The sequence below is a fragment of the Panthera onca genome, chromosome C2, assembly GCF_046562875.1.
Source record: "Panthera onca isolate mPanOnc1 chromosome C2, mPanOnc1 haplotype 2, whole genome shotgun sequence".
In the NCBI taxonomy this organism is placed as follows: Eukaryota; Metazoa; Chordata; class Mammalia; order Carnivora; family Felidae; genus Panthera; species Panthera onca.
This window is the reverse complement of record NC_138347.1, coordinates 152,180,027-152,203,165: the sequence shown is the minus strand read 5'-3', so window position 1 is coordinate 152,203,165 and position 23,139 is coordinate 152,180,027. Positions and strand designations below refer to the sequence as shown.

General features: G+C 54.8%; 1 protein-coding gene across 11 annotated transcripts in view; it reads right to left on the bottom strand.

Moving 5' to 3' along the window:
- SCN5A (sodium voltage-gated channel alpha subunit 5) overlaps positions 1–23,139 on the bottom strand; it is a 94,057-nt gene that overhangs the window by 23,843 nt on the left and 47,075 nt on the right. For 5 of the 11 annotated variants that reach the window (XM_078432491.1, XM_078432482.2, XM_078432488.2 and 2 more), the window contains exons 13-20: positions 21,175–21,307; positions 20,066–20,304; positions 11,888–12,061; positions 10,269–10,625; positions 6,259–6,708; positions 4,822–4,977; positions 2,215–2,335; positions 1,141–1,295 (exon numbers count right to left, since the gene is read on the bottom strand). In XM_078432491.1, the coding sequence (XP_078288617.1) occupies positions 1,141–1,295; positions 2,215–2,335; positions 4,822–4,977; positions 6,259–6,708; positions 10,269–10,625; positions 11,888–12,061; positions 20,066–20,304; positions 21,175–21,307 (1,785 nt within the window). Of the gene's footprint in view, positions 1–1,140; positions 1,296–2,214; positions 2,336–4,821; positions 4,978–5,979; positions 6,070–6,258; positions 6,709–10,268; positions 10,626–11,887; positions 12,062–20,065; positions 20,305–21,174; positions 21,308–23,139 lie in introns of all 11 variants that reach the window. The other 6 variants (XM_078432484.2, XM_078432483.2, XM_078432487.2 and 3 more) reach the window with 4 other exon arrangements.

The window sequence follows — 23,139 nt, the reverse complement described above, 5'->3', positions numbered from 1 at the left end:
GCACATAGCCTTGGGTCAAAGTGCCCCTCTCTCTCGCTCTACAGTTCAAAGCATTCCCTGTTTGCTACTCATCCATGGGGTTCTCACCTCCCCAGCAATATCAAGCGCTTCCTCCCTGTGGCCAGGAAAGTTACTATCTCTTCTGCCTGCTTGACCACCTGTCTCCCTGCTCACCAGCATCTTCTAGAACTCTCTCCGGGGCTGTCCCATCTCCTCCTAGAAGGACTGAGAGGTCAGAATCGGGTGCTTGGTCAAACCTCCTTGTCCTCCACAGTCCAGCTGCACTTGCTGTCTCCAGGGAATCTTCCTGACCGCTCCAGTCCCCCTGACCTCCCAGCCATTTACTCCATTCTTGTTCCGTTGTCTCTCTGGAGCTGATCTCTACCCCAAACCTACTGAATCTGGTTTCCCCAACTAGACTCTGAGCCACTGAGGCTGGGGTTGGGGTCTCCTCCTCTTGCTGCCCCCCATGGCTCATAGGCCTAGATACAAGGAGAGCTTAGAAAAGGCCTCTTGAACGAACAGAAGCTCAAGACAAAGGACTCTGGAATCTGACCGCCTGGGTTCAAATACCACGTCTGCTGCTGAGTGAGGTGGGACCTTAGGCAAGTCATTTAACGTTTTTACAAAGGGCTATTGTCAGGATCCAAGGTGATACTGTGTAGCCTGCAGAGCATGGCCTCTCGCCCTAGAAGACGGGGAATAAGTAAAACTACCAGTGTCACATCAGCCAGCATTGTTAACTGCACTGAAACGGCCTGACGGGGCTGTTTGCAGCTGGGTGTGTCACCGGAGCTTGGGGGGTAGGAGGCTGGTGACCTGCGACCTATGCCAGCTGGGTGCTGTGAACTGGGGGCAAATCACCCCCCTTTTGTGGAACACGGGGGTCTGGAAAGATGACCTCTGTGAGCCCTTCCTGCTCTGACCTCCGTACGTGCCGTGGTGTTGGGAGTTTGTGGGCTGACTCCCGCTCCCGGGGGGGGGGGGGGGGGGGGTGGGGCGGGGGAAGCACATCTTCAGCAGAGGCTCTGCCCCAGTTTCCGGTCTCCTCCCCAGCCTCTCCAGCGGGAGACTTCCCTTCCCCGCCCTCCTCCCCTCCTCCATCCCTCTCTGCCCAACCCTGCATCCCCAGGAGGGTACCAGTGCTCCGCTGCTGAGCAGGATCATGAAGATGATGAATGTCTCGAACCAGCTGTGCTCCACGATGCGATAGCAGGTCTTGCGCAGCCGCCACCAGACCTTCCCCGGGGCCTGCGTGGTGTCCACGGCGCAGCAAGGACAGCGCCGGACGCAGCCTGCGGGGGTGGGGAGGGGGAGGGGTCAGGCCCAGGCCGGGGCCTGCCAATGCCCACGCCCGATGGCGGAAGGTCGGATGGTGGAAGGAGTGACTGAGAGAAAGAGGGGATGATGTGGAGTAAAGAACGGGGCGGGCGGGGGTGGTGGACGGCAGGAAGCACCGTGGTGCCGTCCTCGGGGCCCACGCTCAGCAGGAACTCCAGGGAAAGGCCGCGTGGACTGGGCACCCAGTGAGTGGCTAAAGGGCCTGGCAGGTCTGGGGTGGGGGGAAGGCTGGGGCTGGGATGGGCTCCTGCTTCTCCTCTGCTCATCTGGGAAACTCTCCCCCTGGGGAAATATTCCCGAACCCCTGGGGTGCTCTGGGGCGCTCTGTCCCCGGGCCTTGTCCATGTTTGCAGTTTTTGAACCTTGGGAAGGGCAGACCGCTCACTGAAAGCCCCAGATGACAGGCCACACGTGGAGGGCGAGCTCTCATTTTAGCCCCAGCCGCCTTGCGAATACACCACCCATCCGTAGAGTTACAGACGCCGGCGACCAGCACGGCCACAGGTCACACCCACAGGTATTTACAGAAGGCCCACGGCGTGCCGGGCACCGTGCCCACCTGGGGGCACAGGTGAAGACGATGGCGCCCCTGCCGTGCTACCAACACAGTGTCACTACGACTACCAACGCAACGTCGCCGGTCCTCGGTGCCGCTGACCCACACTGCCCAGCCCAGCACTCCGCGGGCAGACTTGCCGTGATTCAAGTCCTGGGCACGAGGAGGGGCCCTGGGGTCACGAGGAATGGGGTAGAGAGGGCAAGCATCAGGGACAGGGTGCGGTGCCACATGGCCCCTGGCCCCAAATTGCTACTGGTCGTCCTGCCCCTCTGGGCGGGGCAGAGGCCGGGGCGAAGGGCCACGCCGGGCAGTACCTTCGGTGAAGCAGTCCTCTGGGTCCTTGACATCCTCACCCAGGTCAGGGATCTGCTCCAGGAGGTCAGCAGTGTTGGTCATGTCTGCTGTGCTCCCTTCCGAGTAACTGTCCTCCTGAGTCTGTGGGCAGGGGTGTGGGGTGGGGTGGGTGAGGGCCATGAGGAAGCCTCCAGCCTGGAGCCCAGAGTCTGGGGCAGCCGGGGGCTCCCTAAGGGAAGGTGCCCAGACTACTTTCCATTACACACCCTGGAAATCTGAGCCCAGGGTGGACGGGTGGGTGGGGACCTGCCCCGGGCTGGACTGAGGCCCCTCGGGGGTCCTGAGTCTGCGCTGGAGTCTAGTGTGGGGTGCAGGGGGTGTGTGGGGAGGGAAGGCACTGGGGACGGGAAATGCATCCAGCCAGGAACAAACGGACACGGGCAGCAACACTGACACATCCGGCCAAGGATACACGGTAGTGGCTTGGCACACAGAGCCAACAGACGTGCCACAAGGGGAACAGAGTCAGGACCAGGAGCACAGGCACATACAGGTGTGAGGTCAGACACGCAGAGAACAGGCCAGCAACTCAGCCCGCACTTCTCACCCGGTTCACAGGGAGGGTCTGGAGTAAAAGCAAGAAAAGATCGGGAACGTCCCTGCCCGGCTGGGCGGGGTTCTGCTGCCCTGACCTTGCATAACCTGATTACAGCCGGGCATGTGCGCGCAGCCTGCCCTTGTGAGTGTCTGTGTTAGTCTCGTGTGGGTTCCAGCGTGCAGGGGCGCAGTAGTGGAGCCTGCTGGTGCCCTGCCCAGTTCCCTCTTAGCCACGGCACCGTGAACGCCGGCTGCTTAGCTGGCTCCTTCTCCAGAGCCCGGTCTTCAGCCGGGGGCGGCCGTCCCTGGTAATGGCGTGGGGGCTACGGCCCAAGCCAGGGGCGGCTGACAGTGTTGCACCGCTATGGGAACACAAAAGGCCAGCCCCTTGCCTTGGGGTGGGACAAGGCCATGTGCAGCTCATGCTCCAGGGCTCCCAGCGGACCAGGCTGAGGCCTGAATCCAGCACTGGCCTTTCGCAGCTTCTTCCTTGGCCTCACCCTGCTTCTCCCATTTCTTTCCCTATCGGCTTCTCTGAGGGCGCTCCCTCGGTAAATCATTTGCACAGGAAGCCTGTCTCAGACTCTGCTTCTAGGAGCCCGCTCTACAGACAGCCATGGCACGGCCGAGGCAGGGGCTTCTGAGAAGGAAGGGAAGCCTTCAGTGGCTTCGGATCCCAGCTACGGGGGCAAGCCCGCATCTCCAGCTCCGCCTGGAGGTGAGCTGGTTTGAGTTCCTGGGCCTGCCTCTGCTCCTGAAGCTGCCTTCTCTTCCCTTCCTCCCATGACTCACTCCTCTGGTTTCTCAAAGTCCTCTTAAGTTTTGGTGTTTGTGATGGGGAAGGGCTGGACGCTGGTGGGAAAGTCGAGAGGGCCCGGGTATAGGGTGGAGCCGTGGCCCTTTTGGGGTCCCCGTGCCTTGGAGGGCTTCCTCCTTCTGCCCCCAGCTTCACTACGCAGCGGAGCTGGGAAAGGCACGAGCCCGAGGAGGTCTCTGTGCTACTTCTTCAGACACCGGAGCTGCGTAAAGTCCGCGGGGCATCCGGAGGGAGCCAAGCCTTCAGGATCCCGCCGCAGGTGAGATGAGGGGTCCTTCTCCCAGGAAAACCCAGCCCACTTCTCTCTCCCTTTGATGGGTCCCACCACGAACTGATTTGAGGAAAGGAAGACGTTTCAACATTCCAGTACGAGAGCCCCCCCCTTCTCTGCGACTTTTGTGCCCCTCCTGTTTCCAGGTGCCTTTCTGCGTCAGACCCTCCAGGGGAGAAGTGCGACCCGCACCGTCAGGGTGAAGACCGTAGCGGGTGCTCGTGCTCCAAAGATGACCATGATCGCGAGGCCTCCCACGAGCCCATCCCGTGACAGGGACCCGGCAAAATGGGCAGTGCTCTGCTGGGGCAAGTCACAACTGCCGGCCAGGGCCAGGCTGCAGGGCCAGAGCCACGGAGCGCTGTCTCTGAACGCCTGACCTCCCCCTTCCGTGGTGAGTGGGGGTGGGTGTGCAGGGTCGGGGGCGTAGTGGGCAGAGCCATGGTCCCTTAGCTCAGGGGTTGCCGACTCCAATGCTTACAGGGGCCAGGCAGGTGGTGGAATGAAGTCAGGCAAGTGGGGTCTGTGGCAAACCAGAGGGCTCCTGCCAGTGTCAAGGAGGGTGGGCAATGTGCCAAGAACTTGTTCTCAGGGCCCCCTGAAGTTCCCTGGGATGGGGTAATTCATAGGACAAACGTTTGGCAGAGAGGAGCAAAGCACAGGAACCGAGTGAGGAGGCGTGAACGCAGGGAGGTGTAGGGTTAGTCCTGCATCAGGGGTCTCGGCTGGCTGCTTCCAGAATTTCCCGGAAGCCCTGGGCCCCAAGCCATCCCTCCCCCCATCCTGCCCACGTTCCCCTCCGTCGACGGGTTTCCCACGCTGCCTATGACAGCGGCTACGGTTCCCACCAGCAAATGCAGGCGTGTGCCAGGGCCTCTCACGGCCTGGCTCCAGTCCAAGCAGCAGCACCCAGCCGGCTTCAGGGACAAAGGTGTGCGTTACCTCACTGCACCCTGGGGCCGGGGGCTCCACTCTCCGCTGCTGCCGCCAGTCTGCCTGAGCCACACTGGCCTCGGAGGAGGGGGTCTCTGACACCTGGCTCCAGGCCCTGGGCTTTGGGAGGGCCTCTGGGCTGCCGGAAACAGGCTGGGATTCCTGCTGAAGAGACCCCCAGCCCGTGAGCCACCCAGCCAGAGTGTTTTCCAGGGCCCTGCCTACGCGACTGGAACACTGCCTCCTGCCCTCTTCATGGGGCCTCCTCTCACTGAAGATCAAGGGCCTCCAGGGCCGGAAGTGGGCCGCTGGGAGGCTCCTGGTCAGCCTGGCATAAATCTCCCCCTCCTCCCATTCCCTGGAAGGGTGCAGCTGGGCTGTGATGCCCAGCTCCAAAGTGCTGGCAACTCCACTTAGGAAGGATACGCTGACTTCTCCCATGAGTTCCCACGGCACTCCTTACACACACACACACACACACACACACACACACACACACATCCCAGGGAGCCAGAGTCAACAGGCTCAAGAGAAAGAAAGGAAAAGGAAAAGGAGCATCCTGGAGATAACTGGAAGCCGTGGTCCTGGCAACACCCACATTGCCTTCTCCCAACTCATACTGTCGCTGTCCCGCAGCCTGGTCTGACTCAAGGGGCGGAAGCTGGCCTCCGGGACCACTGGGAGGCAGAAAGCTGTGGAAGCTAGCCCGAAGCCTCAGATTCACTTCTACACACGGGGAACCGTTGTTCCTCACAGCAAAGCCGCTCAGGGCAGGCCTAAATAAGGCAGCCAGGACGGGCCCAACCGGACAGAGAACCACTCACTGTCTGACCTGAAGACCTAAGGAGAAGCCATCTGAGCCTGGCTCAGGCCACGGGAAACCTGAGGGGGCGGGGGGCACCGTCTCTTTTGTCCAGACTCTGGTCCTAAGTGTTAAAAATAACAGGTTGGGAGATAAGATAGTGCTGTCTCTGACACCTGCCATCTCAGGGAGGCTTATTTTTAAATCTCAGAGTTAGCCCTGGGCCTGGGAGGAGGGGAAAGGGCAGTGGCGAGGTCAGGAGACTGCACTCCTTCCCCACTAGGACATTCTGGTCGGGGGTCCAGGATGTCTGGCTCTGTCGCAGGTGCATGAGGAACTCCTAGCAAGCCTCTCTCTTGCCGTACCTTGGTTCCCCTTTCCATGCGATCAGCTCTCATGGCTAGCATCAGATGAATGATGGACAGCAGCCCGTCCCTAGGTCCCCTCCGGGCTGGCTTGGGAAGAGAGGGTTGACAGCTGGCCTCAGCACCCCTGTGTGAGGCTGCCCTTTGGGAGTGGCCTGTCGTCTACCTCCATCCCGTTCCTGCTGGGGCAGCTGCTCTGAGCGAGGCTGGGATCCCTGGACAGCAGAGCCCTGGACCCTGTATGCGCAGGTGCTGCACAGGTGGGCGGGGGGCACTCACCTGCTTACTGGACTCTTCCTCTGTGCCCAGGCTGTTTTCCTCCTCCTCCTCCTCTTGCTCATCTGTGTCTGACTCAGCCACGGCAATGGGCACACACACAGGCTCTGTATCCCCCGGGGTGCCCTGGCCTGGCCGCTTGTCTTCCTCAAACCGTGTCTCCTTGCGGGCCGGAGGCGCCTTCTCTGGCTCTGGGGGCGGTGGGGGTGGGGAGCTGGAGGTGGCCACACAGCGGGGCGGCTGGCCGTGGGCGGCAAGGGCCGCGGGCTTCTGAGGCCCCCGCTGAAGGAGCCCACAGCAGAAGTCCCAGGTGGTCCGCTTGAGGAAGCGCAGGCCACGCTGGATGCGTGCCAGGGCCAGCTGGAGGTTGTTCATCTCCCCGTCGTCGTCGGGGGCCGTGAGGTTGTCTGCACTGAAGGAGCTGAGCAGCAAAGCCAGGAAGAGGTTCAGGACCTGTGGAGGCAACAGATCCGGCTCATCGGGGCGGGCACCACACCAGAGGCCTTCGGCCTCGGGTCCGTTATGGGGAAACTGAGGCCGAAAGACCTGAAGGACTGCCGCGGCAAACAGCTCTGGGCGCGAGCCCTGGGCCCTCATCCTAACGCTCCAGGTGTCTTGAACATAGTGAGTTTGGCTATAAATGAAAGACCAATTCCCATCCCTTTTCCCAAGGGCTCGGATACAGTCTGAGTTGAAGGCATTCGGGCCCAGGGTCAATGGGAGAACCATGGCTTCCTCCAGACGGGGCCTGCAGACAGAGCCTTGCTACCTTGGCAGTAATGGAGGACTGTGGGGTTAGGAGGGGCACAGCGTTGCTCCCTGGGAAGTGGGATCCGGTCTGGGATCACCAGGGACAAGACAGAATCCCACCCAGAAGCAGTCTAGAATTCCCGGAGACTCCCGGGAAGGGACTTCTACATCTGTTGGCGAAGGAGGGGCTGGTGATGGGCCCCTGAACTGGCTCGACACCTGAAAATCTGGGGCTTCTGCTGTGGAACACACTCTACCTGTGTCCTTAAGAGACTCCTTAAGTGAGGTGTGCAAAACCCGTCTCTCTTTGCATGGTCTGGACTATTGCTCGCTGTTAAACCACCCTGCAAGTGCAAAGCTTTAGCTTTTGTTAAAAAAAAAAAAGAGAGCACTTTTGCTGAGTGACAAGGGGGTGGCCGTGGGTCCATTTCCCAGCCTCGTGGAGGGTAAGGGAAAAGGGTGGTGGGCTTGTTCCCACACGTGTCGTCAGGCTGACAGGCCAGAGACACAACCTCCCCACCTGGGGCTTGGTGCTTTTTCCTCCCAGCTGCCCCCAGAAGGGAGTTCCCTCAACGGGGGCCCCCTCGGCAGGGAGCTGTGTGACGATGCGTGTGCAGTTCTCACTAGTAACCCACTCTGGGCCCCTCTCTGGCTTCTCACAAGCCCCTAAGACATGCCTCGTGCCAGTCCGAGAGCTAGGGATGAGAATTCTGAAGAAAGCAGCAGTCAAGTTGGAGCGCCGGGAGTCAGAAACACGCCTTTAAGGAGTGCACATTCACAAGGACAGTATGGGAAGGTTGAGGAGCAGGATCTGGCATTCTACATGGGGAGATGATCGCTTTTGACACCTGGCAGCCCTTTTCATGTCACCCCTGGGGGGTGGGGCACGTGATGTGATTCAGGGCTGCTGTCTACACTGACCTCTGGCCTGGCCCCTGGCCTCGGCCACACTGGCCTAGGCCTGGCCTGCTTCTGCTCCCAGTTGCCCAGCCCGGACCCTCTGACCTCCCCCGTGGCTCGCCTCCAGGTATCTGGGGTCTAGGCTGGGGGGCAGCGAGGGGGGGGGGGTGCCTGGGCAGCCCTGTCCACCCTTACTAGGCGCCAGGTCCTCCCTTGTTGCCTGCTTCTGAGGCTTGGTTTCTTCCAGCGCTTTCCCCGTCAATCACGCTGCCGCTCCCCAGCCCCTGCCTGATCATGACTTCCCATTTCAATGGCAATCTCGCTTCCACCCACGCCCGGCAGCGGCCCAATTCCTGAGGCGACCAGGGTGGGGGCTGTGTGGGCTGCGTTAGCTTCCCTCCTCCAGCGGCCTCTAATCTTCTCATCCCAGGCAGATCCGCTAGGAAATCGCAGGGCTGTATGCGTGAGGGCAGCGGGCCTGGCCCCGGGCTGAGAGCCTGGCATACCCGCGTCCTCCTTGGAATACACAGTGTGGTGGCCCCGGGGCTGGGCCAGGGCTCAGTGAGGCTCCATCCTGAGGGGCGGCCAGCAGAAGGAAAGGACGGGGGTGCACTGTGCACCGATGCCCTGCCCCCTCTCTGGGCTCCACCTGTGGGGCAGGGGGAAGCCCGATCCCAACCTGAACCGGGCCCACCCTTGCATGGTTAGGGCACACTGGAGGAGAAAGCGGGCAGGCTTGGGGAAGGGCTCTGGAGCCTACAGCCCACGGTACTTGAGCCAACCACAAGCCCTACACTGTGAGTCTACACGGCCCACACAGCAGGAGTCAGGCCGTGCGGGTGTGATGTCTGAGCACGTACGGACCACCTATGTGCTCAGGCGGGTAGCTTCACGTCCGCAGTGGACAGTGACTTCTTCCTGAACCACTCACTCGCCTCTTCCAAGAACTCATTCTCTGGCATTTGGATTTTTGATCTCCCTCAACTCCAGAATCCCCCACATTTAAAGATACAAGGCAAGAAGCACATGTTCTAGGACAGACAGGTGGACATGGGAACAAAGGCCTGCGTCCCTCATGACAGGGTAGCAGGGACTGCCAGCATAGCTACCCAGGATGACATACGAGCTCCCATGGGCCCTGCCTTACCTGGGCCACCACCTGCTACAGCTGTGCTTTACTCCCTCTGCTCCTTCCCACTCTAGCATCACCTGTCGGGTCTGCTCCAAATCCTCCTCTAGGAAGCCTTCCTTGATTTCCCCTGCTGGAGGGGATCAGTGCCCACGGGCTCTTCCTTAATGCTTCTGATCCTTCTAACCAGATTGACAGTTATTTCCGGCCTGTTTGAACTCTCCACTTCCCCACTCTCCCGTTGGTGAGCAATGTCAGGGCCACATTCACCTCTGCATGCCCAACGGCATCTGCCACAGTATTTTGTATGCAGCAGGGGCTCAGTAAATGGCTGTTAAGCTGAACTGAAAAACGATGTGATACATCATTGGTCGTAACTAACTAATATAATAGCGGGTAGATGAATAAATAAATAAGTTAATGGATATAAAACGAGTATACAATAAATAAGCAGGTAAAGAGGTGGGTGATTGAAGGAAAAAACAAATGAAAAGTGATGTGAAGGGATGGGTGGATCAGTGAGTGAGTAAGGAGAGAGCTGGATGGAAAATGGGTGGATGGATAGGACTGGTGAATGAGTGAATGGACGAGTGCGTTGCCAGATGGATGTGGGGGTGGATTAATGAGTGGAGGGACAGATAGGAGAGTAAGAGTGTGGGCGACGGATGGATGGACAGATGGATGGACAGGTGGATGGACGGATAGGTAGGGGTGTGCGTGTGCGTTTAGGAACGAAGAGGGGTTGATGGATGGGTTTGGATGGGCAGAGAAGTGGGGGGGGGTAAAAGAATGAGGAAGTGGGGATGGCCGGAGGAGTGAATGAATAGATAGGACTGGTAACTGGGTAGACAGAGCGACAGAGAGGTGGACAAGTGGATGGGCGAGTTGGCGGGTGGGTGACTGGTAAGTAGATGGGTGGCTGGATCGGGAGGTGTGTGGACGGGCAGAGGGATGGAAGAATGAGCGGATAAGTGAATCGATGGACTGGTGATAAGCGCGTAGGGGGATGAGTAAATGGGTACAGAGGTGGTGGATGAGGAGACAGACGAAAGGATAGGTAACGAACAGGGGGATGGATGGATGGGTAAAGGGATGATGCGAGACGGATGGGTAGACGGATAGTTTGATGGAAGGCCGAGTGAACGAGTGGATGGACGGGAGGAAGGCCAAGTGAATGGACAGACGGGTGACCGGGCGGGTGAGTGTGTGTGTGGTGTATGTGTGGCCAACTTACCACAAGGTTGCCAATGACCATAACGAGCAAGAAGACCAGCAGGCACAGTGACTGGCCGGACACCTCCATGCAGTCCCACATGGTCTCGATCCACTCCCCACAGAGGATGCGGAAGATGATGAGAAAGGCGTGGAAGAAGTCCATCATGTGCCAGCGAGGCAGCAGGCCCGAGTCGCTGATGCGGTGCCTCAGCTCTGAGTAGTTCTTGCCAAAGAGCTGCATGCCCACCACGGCGAAGATGAACACGATGATGGCCAGCACCAGCGTCAGGTTCCCCAGCGCCCCCACTGAGTTCCCGATGATCTTGATGAGGGTGTTCAGCGTGGGCCACGACTTGGCCAGCTTGAAGACACGCAGCTGGGGAGGGAGGCGTCATTGTGAGGGGCTCTGGTTCCCGCTGCCCACGGACACCCTTGCCCCACTAGCTCCCGCCTGAAAACCCAGGGAGCCTGTGGGCACGTGTCCCCAAGAGCGCACACTGCTGTTCCTCTCTACAGCCCGAGGGCAACCGCCCTGGGCGCTGCTCTGGGAGTCAGGTCACCGTGTCCAGATCACCCCCCGCCCCCCATCAGCCCTGCTCTCCGTCCCTACACCGGCTTCCGACTCAGGCTCACTTCCAGGAACTTCCCGGTAGATTCCTCCAGCTTGGAATGTCCTTCCTCTTCCAGGCTCATCCTCATCAGGTCAAACCATCTCTGATTTGCCCAACTGCCTCCAACCTTCTCTCCTCTCAGTTCTCACGGAGAAAGGGGGCAGGCGCTTAGCATTTACTGGATACCTGCTGTACCAGGCCGGGGCTTAGGATGGCTCACCTCACTCAGAGCTCCCAATAACCACATGAGGCCGGCACTCACCTCCTCTGACAGATGAAGAAGCCAGCCCTGAAGGGTGCAGCAACTTGTCTGCGTCCATTGGATCATGGCAGTGGGTCGGGGTTAGAACTCATAGCTTCCACTTTCTCGACTGCCCCTACCATCCTGCCTTCCAAGCCCCCAGTGAACCCAACATTGCCCAGACCTCTTCCAGGAAGCCTTCCCTGATCTCCTCCAGCCCCCTGCGTGGACGTCTCCGGCATTCTGCACTCAGAGTGGTCCACAGACCAGCAGTTTGGCATCACCCTAGACCTACTAAACGAGTGTCTGTGGTTTCACAAGATCCCCAGATGATTTGTATGTGCATTAGAGGTTCCCACATGGTGACTCTGAAACCAGGAGGCAGGGGAGCTGTCGGCAGACCCGGCTCCCACCTGCTCCTTGCCACGTGGCTTTGGGAAATTCGTTTCACTTAAGCCTTGCTCTCCTCATCTGTGAAATGGGTATGCAGTAATACTAGCTCCTGTCCTGGGATTCTATGAGGACTAAAGGAGGCACGGTGAGCCACAAAGAGCTTTGCAAGTCGTCAGGACGCCACCCCAATAGTCCCCCCAGAGGAACCTCTCCGATGTTGCCCCTCTCCGGACCCCCCACGTCACCAGCGCTGGGGTACCCAGCAAATAGCTGTTGGGCGAAAGCACGATGGGTCCGAGCAGGGGAAACTGAGTGGTGACCTCGGGGGAGGGGGGGTGGCCACAGTGCCCCGGGCCCTCACCCCACCCCCCTGCAGCGGGCCCAGCCGGGTACCAGGCGGAAGGAGCGCAGCACTGATAGGTTGCCCATGCGGGACAGGCCCAGCTCCATGAGGCTCAGGATGACAATGATGCTGTCGAAGATGTTCCAACCCTGCTGGAAGTAGTAGTAGGGGTCCAGAGCGATGATCTTGAAGGTCATCTCTGCCGTGAAGATCCCCGTGAAGACCTGGGGAGGCACACAGATCGGGGTGCCCAGTGTTTGGGCTGGAAAGACCCTCTGGCCAGGAGGGGCGCCCTGCTTTCTGACTCTTGCAGCCCCGGGCACCCCCCCCCCCCACTGGGCTGCCAGCTCTGGCTGCACCCCGGCTCCCAGTGGGTGCTTGCTCGGCCACGGCCCAGCCCCTCGGGGATACCTGCGGCCCTAGCTGCCTCTTCAGCTCACCACCCGCGACCCGCTGGCCTGGCCCTCAGAAACAGCTGGGCCCGCCTCAGGCTCTAGGCAGACTCACAGCTCTAGGAGGCACCTGGGGGCAGGGGAGGCCGAGGTGGGGGTGACACCACCCAGCCTGACACCTTCCAGCCCGTGTCACCGCCGGAAGCGCTCTCCCTCCGCGAGGGCCAAGTACACGCATTCCCGCCAACACTCAGGGCTCTCATGTCTCGGGGCCTTTGCCCCTGCTGTTCCTGCTCTGCCTTGTCCACGCACTGAACTCTCGTCACTGCAGTAACAGCCAGCACCCCCTTCTTGAGGCCTTGACAATGTGCCAGCCCCGGGCTGGAACGCTCCTTTTAACACAACCAACAACCCGACGAGGAAAGTATCATTATCCCCATTTTACAGGCGAGGAAACGGAAACACAGAGAGGTTAAGTAATGTGCTCGGGGACACGTAGCTGGTACCTTCGAGAAGCAGGAAATGAACTCAGTGTTGTGCTTCAAGATTTAGAGGAACCGCCTCTGCCTCCTGAAGAAAGTTTCCAAGAGGCAGAGGCTGGGTTTCCCTTGGTTCGTTGACACAGTTCGGAGCCACCCAGCCTGGGCCAGCAGAGCCCCGCGGTCCAGGAGCCCATCGCGTGGTGGGCCAGGCAGCCGTGATCATTACCAACTGCTCTGCAATGTGCCAGCTGCCTCAACGGGAACGTGGCTCCTGGAGGTGGGGATGGCCTGTGCAAGCACGGCTGGCAGGAAGTTGGGGCCTTCTTGGAGCTGAGGGGATTATTGTGAGGGCAGTGAGGAGGCACTGGGGCGTTCTGTGGGCGAGGGGCCAGACCACCCCTGGGGACAGTACCAGGGCTTGAGCAGCTGTGAGGGAGGTAGAGGCCAGGGATGGGAGCCTGAGGTAGCTTGCCGGGGTCAGTAAACAAGAGGGGATCACCTAGCCCTTGGCACCCTGAGGGGGCTCTGAGCCGAAAGGAGAGACGGAGGGGTACCTGCATCAGCCCCTTCCCCTGCTGTCTGGATAAGGGGTGGGCTGGGGGCAGGGATTGCTACTGGCCAGGGTGGGGGGTGGGGCAGCGGTGGGGTGGGTGGAGCGGGGACCAGATGACAGGTGGGCGGGCCCCATGACTTCAGCGGTCCCAGAGGGAACTGTTCCCCCACCAGCTGTGGTCTTGGGGAAGGGAGGGCCCCCCAAATCTCTCAGCCTCAGCTCCAATGCCTGGGCTGCCCTCACATGTGGGGAGACATCCTTGGGTTCTTCTGCCCCTTTCCTCCGCACCCAAGCCGGTCTCCGGGTTCTGTACGCAGAACCTTTCCATCCCCCTGACTCCATTCTCCTCCTGCTCTTCCAGCCACGCTGGTCTCCTCCCTGCTGTTCCCTCCTCGGGGCCTTTGTATGTGCGGCTCCCTTTCCCTGGGCCATCCCCCCCTCCCCCAATCACCGGGCTCATTCCCTTCAGGTTTGGGCTTAAAAGCCACCTGATGGATGAGGCTTCCTGATGCTTAAAATCATGACCCTCTCCCACCAAACTCCTCATCCCTCTTCCCTGCTCCATTTTTCTTTCCCTCACTTACCACCATCCGACATACTGTGTATGTGGCTGCGGATTTGGCTAGACAGGAATCTCCACAGGGGGGACCGTTTCTGTCTTACTGCGACAAGAACAGTGCCCGGCCAGCGGGCAGTCCACCAATATTTGTCGAATAAACACACAAATGGTTGGGCTTCCGACCTTCAGCTCCTGCAGTGCCCGGTGTCCTGCCAGCCACACTCCCTGCACTGAGTGTCCCTGAGAACCCCTAAGGGTGGGGCCTGGGAAGCCCCTTCCTCTGACCCCGGCTGGCCCTCTGGTCTCCCCCATCACCTGCCTGAGCACGCCAGGGTAGGTGGGTTCTTAAGGCCTGTTCGACAGACCCATGGATGCTAACACTCATTTCTGGGAAAGGAGTTCAGGAAAGCTCCCTGCCTCACTTTGCCCGGGGGCAAGGCTATTCTGGCCGCAAGAGAGCAGATATTAGCTGGCATTGGAAGTCAGAAGAAAAAGACAGCAGAGGCTCTTGGGGAATGCCTCTTGGGGGAGTGATCACTGGAAGCTCTTTAGACACGAAGCAGCTTGAAGAGCCCTGATCTGCTCAAGCAGAACCTGCATTTTGACTAGATTGCCAGGTGATTCGAACACTGGTTCTCAAACTTGAGTCACTTGGGGAGCTTTAAAAATACTGATGCTTGGGTCCCACTCCCAGAAATTCTCGTTAATTGGACTGGAGTGCAGCCCAGTATTGAGCTGTCTTTTGTTTGTTTTTGTTTTTAACTTCCTAGGTGACGCTAACATCCGGCTAAGCTTGTGAACCATTGCTTTACAAATGCATACATTTTGGTGCCGGAGTCTTCCTTCCAAAGGACCAGCTCGGGTTTTCTAAGGCCTTGTGATCAAAGCTTGATGGTTTAAGACACGCAGAGAATGGCAGCCAGACCCAGGTTTCAAAGCTGGATCTGCTACTTTATGATCTTGGGCCAGTTTCCTCATTTTCCTGAGCCTCAAGTGTCCTCATATGTAAAATGGGGATAATAACAACCCCATAGGAGATCTCTAAGGGTTAGAGCTAATGGATGCAAGGCAGAGGCTCCTATGAGAGGGCCATTATTGTTATCATCAGCAGCTTTTATTATGATGGATGCGAGTGGCCAAGAGTGCCAGGCCCAGGTAGGGTCTGCCTTCAATTCTTCCTGTTTTATAGCCTCACTGGGATCTGGTAGGCAGAGGCTGTGTGGGTGGGGATGTGCTTTCCTTGACTCCTGGCAGGGGGGCCACTGCGCAGTGCTGATGGAACCCTAAACTTGCTTTTACAATTTAATTATTTGTAAACATCCTTCAATACCAATGAAACATGATCTATGGCATCGTCCGTCCTTCCTTCCTTCCTTCCTTCCTTCCTTCCTTCCTTCCTTTCTTCCTTCCCTTTTCCTTCCTCCTTCCCTCCCTCCCTTTCTTCCTCCCTTCCTGAACAGTTGTGGAATATTCCACTGTACAGATATGCCATAAGTAGTTTAACCATCTCCCTGCAATGGGCATTCTTTTGTTCCTATTAAATACATTGCCATAATAAATATCCAATCACATACATGTTTTAAAACATCTTGCCCAGTTCTGTTCTTAGGATAAATTTCTGGAGATGGAAGTGCATAGTCAGTGAGATTCTGACACATATATTTCTAATTTAATTGCACAGTGGTTGGAGATTGAAGAATGCATGATACCCTGTCTTTGCTGCAACTTGCTTTGAGACATAAAATGTGGTCATTCTGTAAATGTTTCATGTGTATTTTCTTTGATTGTTGGGTGCTGTGCTCTGCACATTCAATAAATGAAACTTTTTATTCCTGTTATTCAAGTCCTCTAGATCCTTGGTGATCTTTTGTAAACTTGACCCATCAGTTATGGAGGGTGGCCTCTCACTAAGATTGTGGTCTTGTTAAATTGATCTCACTGTCTGCTTTACATATTTAGAAGCTATGTAATTTGGTGCATGAAGGTTTAGAGTTATATATTCCTGGTGAATCATTCTTCCATCTTTATGTTTTGGATCTCTTTATCTCTCAATAATACTTTCTGCTTTAAAGTATTTTTTTGTTTGATGTTAATATAACTCTATTAATTTTCTTGATAGTATTTGACTGTTCTATCTTTTTTCCATTTCTTTTTCTTCAATCCCTTTTAGGGATTTGTCTCCCAAGATATGTTTGGGCATCTTTTGTAAAAAAACATATAGCTGTGTGTAATTTCTTTACCAAACTGACGATCTGTCTCTTAACTGGTGAGTGCAGTCCCCACTTCTATTTATTGCGATTTCTGGTATATTTGGACCTACGTCTTCATTTTATTTTGTGCTTCTATTTCTTTTTCTTTTGCTTCCTTCTATCAGGTTGAATTGTAAAATCGTAAAATTCCTCTATTTTCCTCTCTACTGGCTTGGCAGTTAAGACTTTCCATTCCTATCCTCTTAGTGGTGGCCCTAAAAAGTTTTAACAATCAGTCTTGAGTTCATAACATCTAAATTAATATTTCATAGTGTACATGTACTTAGGCCATCCTACCTCCAATCCCTGTTCCATGCCTATCTTAGATGCTGCTGTTGTTCAATATTTTAGTTCCTACTTTTTATACCCTCCAATCAGCAATCCTTATTATTATTGTATTTACAGTCAATGCTTGCTTGGTTTTTCCCACATTCTTACTATTCCTTTCAGGATCTTATCAAATCCTATTTCTGCAGTCATTTTACCTCTTTCTGAAGTATAAATTTTTGTTATTGTTTAAGAGAGACAGTCTGTGTGTAGTAGGCTCTTGGTCTTTGTTTAGCATACCTTTGTCAACGGTAGGATGATGATGGGTATAGAATTCTAGGGTGTCTAGTGTTTTCTCCCTGAATTGTGAAATGATTATGTCCCTGCCTTCTGGATTTTGTTGAGGCAACTGCGGACTTTGCCGTCCTTCTAACTGTTGTTCCTTTAGTAGGCAATCTTTCTTGTTTTGGTTGCTGTATGATGTCTTTGCTTTTGATGTGCAGCATGTCTAGATATCTTATTTATCCTGTGCAGGATGTAATTCCTGAATCTAAGGGTTCATTTCTTTTATCAGTTCTCACCTATTCTTTCCCTGAATATTCCTTTGCCCCCATTCTCCTACTTTCTCCTTCTGGAATTCCTATCAGCTGTATGCCTTACCTTCTCATTCTGACTCCGTGTCTCTGAACCTTGATTTCATAATTTCTGTCTCTTTACTTCCCTGTTCTACATTCTGGGCAACTTCCTTAGATCTAAAATTATATTAATTTAATTCTCTCCCCAGCTATATGAATGTGCTATTTGATTTATATATTGAGATTTTAATCCCAATGACTGTTTTCCATTTCTAGAGATTTGATTTGGTTCTTTTCCAAAGCTGTCTTATTCTTTTATGTTTTTAATTCCTTCTTTTTTTAATGTTTTATTTATTTATTTTTGAGAGAGAGAGAGAGAGAGAGAGCGCACAAGTGGGGGAGAGGCAAAGAGGGAGAGGAAGACACAGAATCCAAAGCAGGCTCCAGGTTCTGAGCTGTCAGCATATAGCCCGACACAGGGTTTGAACCCATGAACCGTGAGATCATGACCTGAGCCAAAGTCAGTCACTTAACCGACTGAGCTACCCAGGTGCTCCTTTAATTCTTTCTTTTATGTCCTTAGTTTTTACAAACATTCTTACTTTATAATCTCTATTCGACAGTTATATCATGGGACATTCTTAAGGGGATAAGCCTCCGTGTGTGTGTGTGTGTGTGTGTGTGTGTGTGTGTGTGTGTGTATCTGCTGACTCTTCTTCATAGTGGGGTATTTCCTTGTGTATTTTGTAATTTCGAGAATACACTTGGCCTGGGTTAAAAGTGTGTCTTTTCAGAAAAGTTTTGTGCTTGCTTCTTGCAGCAACATATCAACATATCATAGGATCACTTTATCTGTTAAACTTTAGGCATAGGTTCCAGAAACACTCAGCTATAAACCTGAACTCCACATCTACAGAAGGCCAAATTCATTGTCACAAGCTTCCAGGGGTTACTTTTTCCTCCTCTTCAGTCCTGGCTGAGACTGACAAGCTTCCTTCTATATCATTTCCCAGTTTCAGTGCCAGGAGTTTTTTCTGGTTCACTGTTCTGCCAAATGTAGGGCTATATTCTCATGGGGCTACTCAGTTCCAACCCCTATTCACAATGTCTAAAGACTTGTCTTGTCTCTACATGTTCACTGAAATCCAAATCCCCAGATTACCCAAATCGGCAATATCACCTGCTCCCGACCCCCACCCGGAGAACTACAGAAACACCTCACCTGTAAACTGCTATGGTTTTTAAGTTCCTTTCTGTTTTTGTTACTTGGGGATTTTTGTTATTTTCTCATGAGCTTTGATATGCATTTCAAAGAATACGTCCTATATTTTTAGTTGTTTCCTAGTAGGAGACTCATCAGGGTTTTTGGTTCACTGTGTTAGGAACAAAAGTTGCATTTGCTCTCCAAGTGATGGGCTAAAAGTCATATCTCGCGATCTTCTCTTTTACGGAATTGGTCTTTAACGACATGCTTGGAAAGGTTTTTCCCATACCGAGGTTATTTTCCCATGCTTATCTTTATGGTTTGTTTCTTTACATATAACATTTAAACCACTGAGGATATATTAGCTTCAAGACAATCAAAACCTTACGTAGCAGCAATAAAGCTATCCAAATGAAACACAATGCAGCTATAATCCAATTACGTGACTTATTACTAATAACAGAGCCCCAAGTTTAACACACCTTCGCTTCAGTCACAACTCAGTGATCCAGGGAAGCCACCAGTGTTCTTTATCACCTTGATTTGCTGCTCGCCCCAACTCAGCTGGTCAACATTCCAATAAAACTGCCTTCAACTGCAACCCACCTGAAGACCACCCAACACGAGCCAGGCGCAATTGTTCCGTGAGACACCTACAGACTATAATATAGCTTTCTATTTGCATATGGAAGAAGGAACGAAGTACAATTATAGCAAAATGGATTCACGTTTGCGAAAAAAATTTGAGTAGACCCCAAGGTAACTATCTAGAGTTCTAGATATGGGAAGTTATAAACGAAGAGAATCCTTACAGTCCTTGGTGTAGGAGACCTGCCTGCCTGGGGTGGGGGGGGGGGGCACCACCTGTGAAACCAAGATAGGGCGGTCTCTGTAGTAAGAGAACGCTTGGGCTGAATGACCCTCTCCTTCACCCAACCTCAGTGATGATCCCAGGAGCTCCTTTCAGAGGCCACTGGACACTTTGCCAGAGTTCACCTGGAACCCCCTGGGAATGGCTGACTGTGCTTAGCTGGGCAGAGCCCGTAGGGCCCTGCCTGTCAGAGTCAGGAGACAGTAGTTACATGCCCAGCTCTGCCACTACTATGTCACCTCTTGAGCCTCAGTTTCCCATCTTTAGAATCAAGAGGTAGGAACTGATTTGATCTCCAGGGGAAAAAAAAAACCATCAGAATTAGAACCCAGACATTCTGACTTCCAGGGGCAGTCTCTTTAATAACATCAACAGTGACAATAACCACAGACCACAGCTATCATTTATTTCGAGTGCTTACTGTTTATCAAACTCTGAGCCAAGCACATTACACACATTATCTTATTCAATTCTCATTAGCTTCCTATGAGCTTGGTATTGTCATACTAATTTTACATTTATTAAATTAAACAAATCCTTATTTTGCCAATGACTGAGACTAAGTAATTTGCTTGAGGTCACATAGTAAGAGCTGAGTCAGAATGCAAATCTGGCTCTGCCTGATTGATTCACTACACCCAACTATCCATCAGTCCATCAGTCCATCATCCATCCATCCATCCATCCATCCATCCATTCATCTTTCTATCCTTCCTCCCACCTCTCCATCCATTCATCCTTTCCCTAAGAGAACTGCCTTTTATTGCATAGGCTCCTCCTCCAATCCTAACGGCCGTACGTCCCTGCATATTTCAAGTTCTCCCCCAACTCACTTTTGTTTTCTAGCCTCTGGGCATCTTTATCCCCAACTTCTCACTCTCATCTACATCTCTCAGCTCCTTAAAACCTGATCCTGACACTTCCTGCTCCAAGATGTTTTCCATGATGACTCCCACCTTCAGAAGATCCTGCTGTGCTCTGAATCCCCCCCCGCTATCCACGAAGGCTGAGCCAGCTGGCCAAGAGCCCTTCACACTAGGATGCCCATTTGAGAGTCGGCTGCCAGTGGCCCTTACCAGGTTTCCAACCTGCAGCATCTCCTCGAATTCAGTTGTCATGTTGTAGTGCTCCAGTGCCATGAAGAGCGTGTTAAGCACGATGCACATAGTGATGGTGAGGTCAGCGAATGGATCCATGACCATGAACTTCACTCTCTGCTTGATGGACATCCACAGCGGGCAGCATTCCCAGATCAGGTAGCGTTGGGCGAAGCGGGTCCAGCATGGTGGACATTTGCGGTGAGACTCTTCCAACTCTGGGGGCAGCCAGTGAGCAGGTTTGTTTTTGTGGACTGGCTCACATATAATTTGGTATTCCAGAAAAGACCTATGACTTAGCTGGGGAGATGGCAGGGCTGCTACGTGACAGGGGGACCGTGAGAGGGGCACGGAAGGCCAAGGAAAGGTGTGGCTTGTGTCCTGGCCCCTTACTCTGGAAATATGAGAGTGGAGGGCCACAGGGACAGGAGGTCAGGATGGATGTGGGGACAACTGGGACGAGACAGATTAGGACAGATTTGGGCTCCCTCGAGACAACAGTCTCACATAGACATGGGGACGCTCAGAGGAGGACAAGCTGAAGAGGATGAGACAACATCTGAGATAGGCAAGTTCAGATCTAAGGACACGCAAAACAGAAGAACAGACGTGGGCATCTGGGACATGTTAGGACAGATGGCAGGTGCCTGGAACGGGCCAGAAGAGAGATGAACACATATGGGACAGGAGGGAACAAGACTGGGGAGTGATGCCAAGTTCAGACTGGAATGGCTGGGGGTTGCCTAGGGTGGGAGTGGCCGGGACAGATGTGGGATGCCTGGAATAGCCTGTGGTAGGCATGGAATGGCTGGGAATAGTCTAGAACAGGCATGCTGGGCCAGGGTGGTCCCAGGAAGGCATGGGGATGCTTGGGAGAGGACGGGATGAGACTGGTAAGCACCTGGGACAGGCCAGGACAGCTAGGGGGAGGTTTGGACGAGACACAGACGTGGTGAGGACAGACAGGCAACAGAGACCAGAAAGCCTGGGCCAGCTGTGGGGACGTCCAAGGCAAGCCAAGCAGCTGGGGGATGTTTGGCTCAGGTCAGGCTAAGGAGGAGCGTTTGGATGACGCCGGGGGTGCTGACCTTCCAGGGCGCTGGTGAGAACACTGACTGCGCTGAGCGCCCGCTGTCGCTCTCCTGGTCCCTCGAAGCCATCAGCACGTGGAGCGTGGGGGTTCAGCATCTGGGGCCTGCCCGGCTCCTCCGACGGGGTGGTCTGGGTGCAACCAGCAGACAGGCATCAGTCTGGGCGCCAGGGTCCTGCTGAACCTGGGGGAGCTGCTGGGCCTGGGGCATCTGTCCTGGACAGATCATCAGGTCTCGGGGGCCACAGGGAGACAGGATGGGGGTCTTTATGGGACACGGATGCTGGGTTTCTCTGCTCCCAGAGAACTCCCTCCCTGTTAATAACTCCCCCATCCCTCTCGCCACTCATTATCTCCTTCATTCTCCTTTTCGTCGTCTGCTCTCGTCAGTGGTGATTCTTGAGCGTGGACAGGAAACTACATGTAACCAGATGCTGTCATTATACATTAGGACATGCAAAACCAATCTGGGAGTCTTAATTGACCACAAGGTCCCTAGAGTCAAGAGCATAAAGAAACAGAAAAAAAATCTCCCGTGCTCTAAGGTGACATTAATAGAAGCATAAAGCACAATGCTTAGACACAGCTGGTGGGAGCTTCTGTGGAGGCAGCTTGGCTCTCTCGGCCAAGAAGATGTTAAATTGGCTCTGCAGTTCCTCATCGAGCAAATCTACCTTCATAAATAATTATACACGTGCACCAAAAACATGTACGCAACGATGTTCACCGCAGCATGCTTCCTAATACCATAAAAACAAAACTAATCAATGCAAAGAATCCTAAGATCAATTATGGATACAACCCAACTCTGGACTCGGATACGGACAATAAAGACAACGACGTAGTCCCGTGTGCGTTCCCACGGGAGCCCCTCCGAGACGAAGAGTTTGTGGAAAAGCCAAGAAAAAGGTCTGGAGGACACACACGGAGTTGTTCAAGGGAATGCTTCTGGGGGCTGGGGTTGGGAGGAGAGGGGGAGGCCAAGGAGAGGGCGGAGTTGCCCTTCACCTCTGCACTTCTGCGCTGGGGGACTTGGTCGCAGTGCACCTGCACCGTTTTGGTAAGTGAAAGAAGCAGATCTAGACATGGAGACGTGGTGTCTGAGGAGGGGAGGCGGCAGCAGGCACTCTGGGCCGGCTCAGAGCCCCGCCTCTCAGCGCCACGGGGGGAGCCCACAACACCGCCACGGCGGCATGGCCCTGCGTGACCGGGGTCCACGAGCCCGAGCCGGGGCTGCGCAAGGCACCGGGCTGTTCAGCATGCAAGGGTGAGGCTCTACGATCTCTGTGGGTCGGAAGCAAGATGGCCTGGGCTCCCCGGGGCGGCAGAGCCAGGGCCTGGGGTGGCTACCAAATCCATCCGCGCTCAGGCCAAAGTCAACCTTTGCGATCGGTGGGACTGGCCTGAAATGTTGCCTCGGGAGGGAGTGAGCTCCCCAGTCGGGGAAGTACTCAAGCAGAGGCTCCTGAGAGGGCCGCGGTGGCTGCTGTAACAGTAGTGGCTCCGGCCCAGTGGAGCCACAAACAGGGCCCCCTTAACCCACAAGCATGTCTTAAATTCTGCCAGCTTCTCTTCTCCTCCTTGACACTCTGCAATAGTCCGAGTTATCAGTTAGTGAGTATTTACTTGCTGCTCTCCCACTGTGGGGTGAAGTACCCGTCCCTGTCCCACTGATGACACACGTGCTTTGGCCAAAGGGATGTTAGTGGACGTGACGTGAGCAAGAGCACCTTAAACGCCGTCTGCCTTGCTCTTGCGCTCCGGTAACCGTCTATGAACACAGTCTCCCCAGGTAGCTGCCACCCTTTCGGCCTGAGCCTCGGCACAGAGACATATGGAGCAGCGCTGAGCCTGCCCCACAGTGTGCTGACCGAAGCAGAGCTGCTCAGCCAAGCCCCACCCAGATCTGTCAAACCATGGTCAACCTGCAGATAAGGGAGCGTGAGAATAAAGGCTTACTGTT